This window comes from Phaethon lepturus, unplaced genomic scaffold (genome assembly GCF_000687285.1).
Source record: "Phaethon lepturus isolate BGI_N335 unplaced genomic scaffold, ASM68728v1 scaffold40544, whole genome shotgun sequence".
Taxonomy (NCBI): Eukaryota; Metazoa; Chordata; class Aves; order Phaethontiformes; family Phaethontidae; genus Phaethon; species Phaethon lepturus.
Window position 1 is genome coordinate 17,114 of NW_010537832.1, and position 1,828 is coordinate 18,941.

Genomic DNA, 1,828 nt, shown 5'->3' on the forward strand with positions numbered 1-1,828 from the left:
TACGGTGGGGGGCTGGGGGGAGGGGGCGGAATCTCTGGCCCAGGGAACATCCATTCTTAATCCGTGAGTAATGCGAGAAGATAAAAAACACTTTTGGGGAGAAAATTAAGTAAGCGCACACTCCGCTTGTCAATCAAATGTTGTCTTATGCTCTCGATGAGGTTTAGACACCCATCCTCTCTCAAAAGCCACTGTACAGGAGAGCAAGTCCTTCTCTTCACCAATCCCAGGAAGTCAAGACTTTTGATGCGTTTAACGCAACAGTTTAGTTAGAGTAACCCATTTTGAAAAGGAAAAAAAAAAAAAAAAAAGGAAGGGGGGGGGCAGGACACGACACACGAGTTAGGCAAACCTTAATAACTAGAATATTCCATTAGGCACCCTCTGACAACAGCTAGCATTCCCTTTGCAAATAACCGAGTAACAAAATAAAAGTGAATATTGTTCAGGGGGAGGAGGAACCACAGGGGAAAAAAGAAAAGGAACACGTTACCGTACCATCCAAGTCTTTTTACATCTTTCAGAATTTCCAACCAGTACATCCACGTTTTATTAGCACAATTCCAAAACCAGTTTGATGGTAGGAGGGTATCACAGTGGTACCGTATTATCTCGGCTCTGGCTTTGATGAATTAAAGCCAAAGCGTTACACCAAGGAGAGCAAGCGCTACTACTTAAGATCAATGACAAAAGATAAACAACTTGAAAGAATTTCTCACCACAAGAAAGAACTGCAACAAACAACTGAAAAGCATACACAACCCGACTGAGACTAGGTGGTGTCTCCTCCTCCTCTGTCTTAAATTTCAGTTCAGTTCTTTCCCACTCCCCAACTTCCCCCTCATAGCACTCGCAATGAGTAAAGAAAACAGGATGCTGCTGCTGTTGCTCAGTGGGCTACCTCTGACAAGCAGCTACATGTTCTGAAAAGCAAAGCATCAAATCCGATTTTCAAAACGAACGCGTCACAAATATCACTGTCAGAGAGAAGCTCGCGCATGGAAAACACAGCTTGCTTTTTGTAACGCCCATCACAGGACGCTTCTAACCACCAACGTCATAAAACAACAGAAGAAACACTTTTTAAACATGGGAACCCAAGAACACTTTCCCATACATGACTTTTAAACCTTACTTTTGCGGCAGCCGATACAAACACTTACTTAATAGCGGTGGTCATACTCTGTGCTTGCTGTTGAGTGCCGTTATTGATTGTGTTGGCGTTTTTCAGCTGGTTCATCTGTTGCTGAGTTTGTGTGCCTCCACCTCCTGGGCCCCCGCTGGGTTTTACAGGGCCTCTCAACTGCCCATTCTGACTGGATAGACCCATTATAACAGGGTTCTCTGTTCTGGCCGTGCTCATGTTTTTATTTTTAAAGATGTCTTTTTAGACTTCAAAACTTTGAAAGTCAGTACAGAAACTGTAATAACAGTTTATTAGACTCTCCAAAACGAAGAGATAAATAAGTCTTGCTCAATATATGAGTCCTTTATTGCAATGCAGGCAAGCACCTGTAAGTCACTCAAAAGTAAAGTAGTAACTTGCTCTGATGCACTGTGGATCAACTTTTTTTTAAAAAAAGCCCTCTAACAAAGTTGAGTTATATCAGAATTCACTTGCTTCAATCTGAAAGAGAAGCAGACAATAACAATTAGTATGTGGATTTGTGTCTACAAAAATCACATCACTTTACCTTTGTATTTTAAGAACCGCTTCTTCCCAGGCAACCGTGCGACAACAGTACTTGCTTTTCCGTTTTCTCTGCAATGATTATCATGACACGCGTCAAGCTTTCCCCCCACCACCACCCTTTCTATAAAGCTGTGC

At 42.3% G+C, this 1,828-nt stretch overlaps 1 protein-coding gene across 2 annotated transcripts in view; it reads right to left on the minus strand.

Annotated features, from left to right (window-relative positions):
* Window positions 1–1,627, minus strand: part of DDX6 (DEAD (Asp-Glu-Ala-Asp) box helicase 6) — a 12,670-nt gene extending 11,043 nt beyond the window's left edge. For both annotated transcript variants that reach the window (XM_010286604.1, XM_010286603.1), the window contains exon 1: window positions 1,164–1,627. In XM_010286604.1, the coding sequence (XP_010284906.1) occupies window positions 1,164–1,363 (200 nt within the window). In that variant the 5' untranslated portion in view covers window positions 1,364–1,627. The remainder of the gene's footprint in view (window positions 1–1,163) is intronic.
* Window positions 1,628–1,828: the final 201 nt, after the last annotated feature.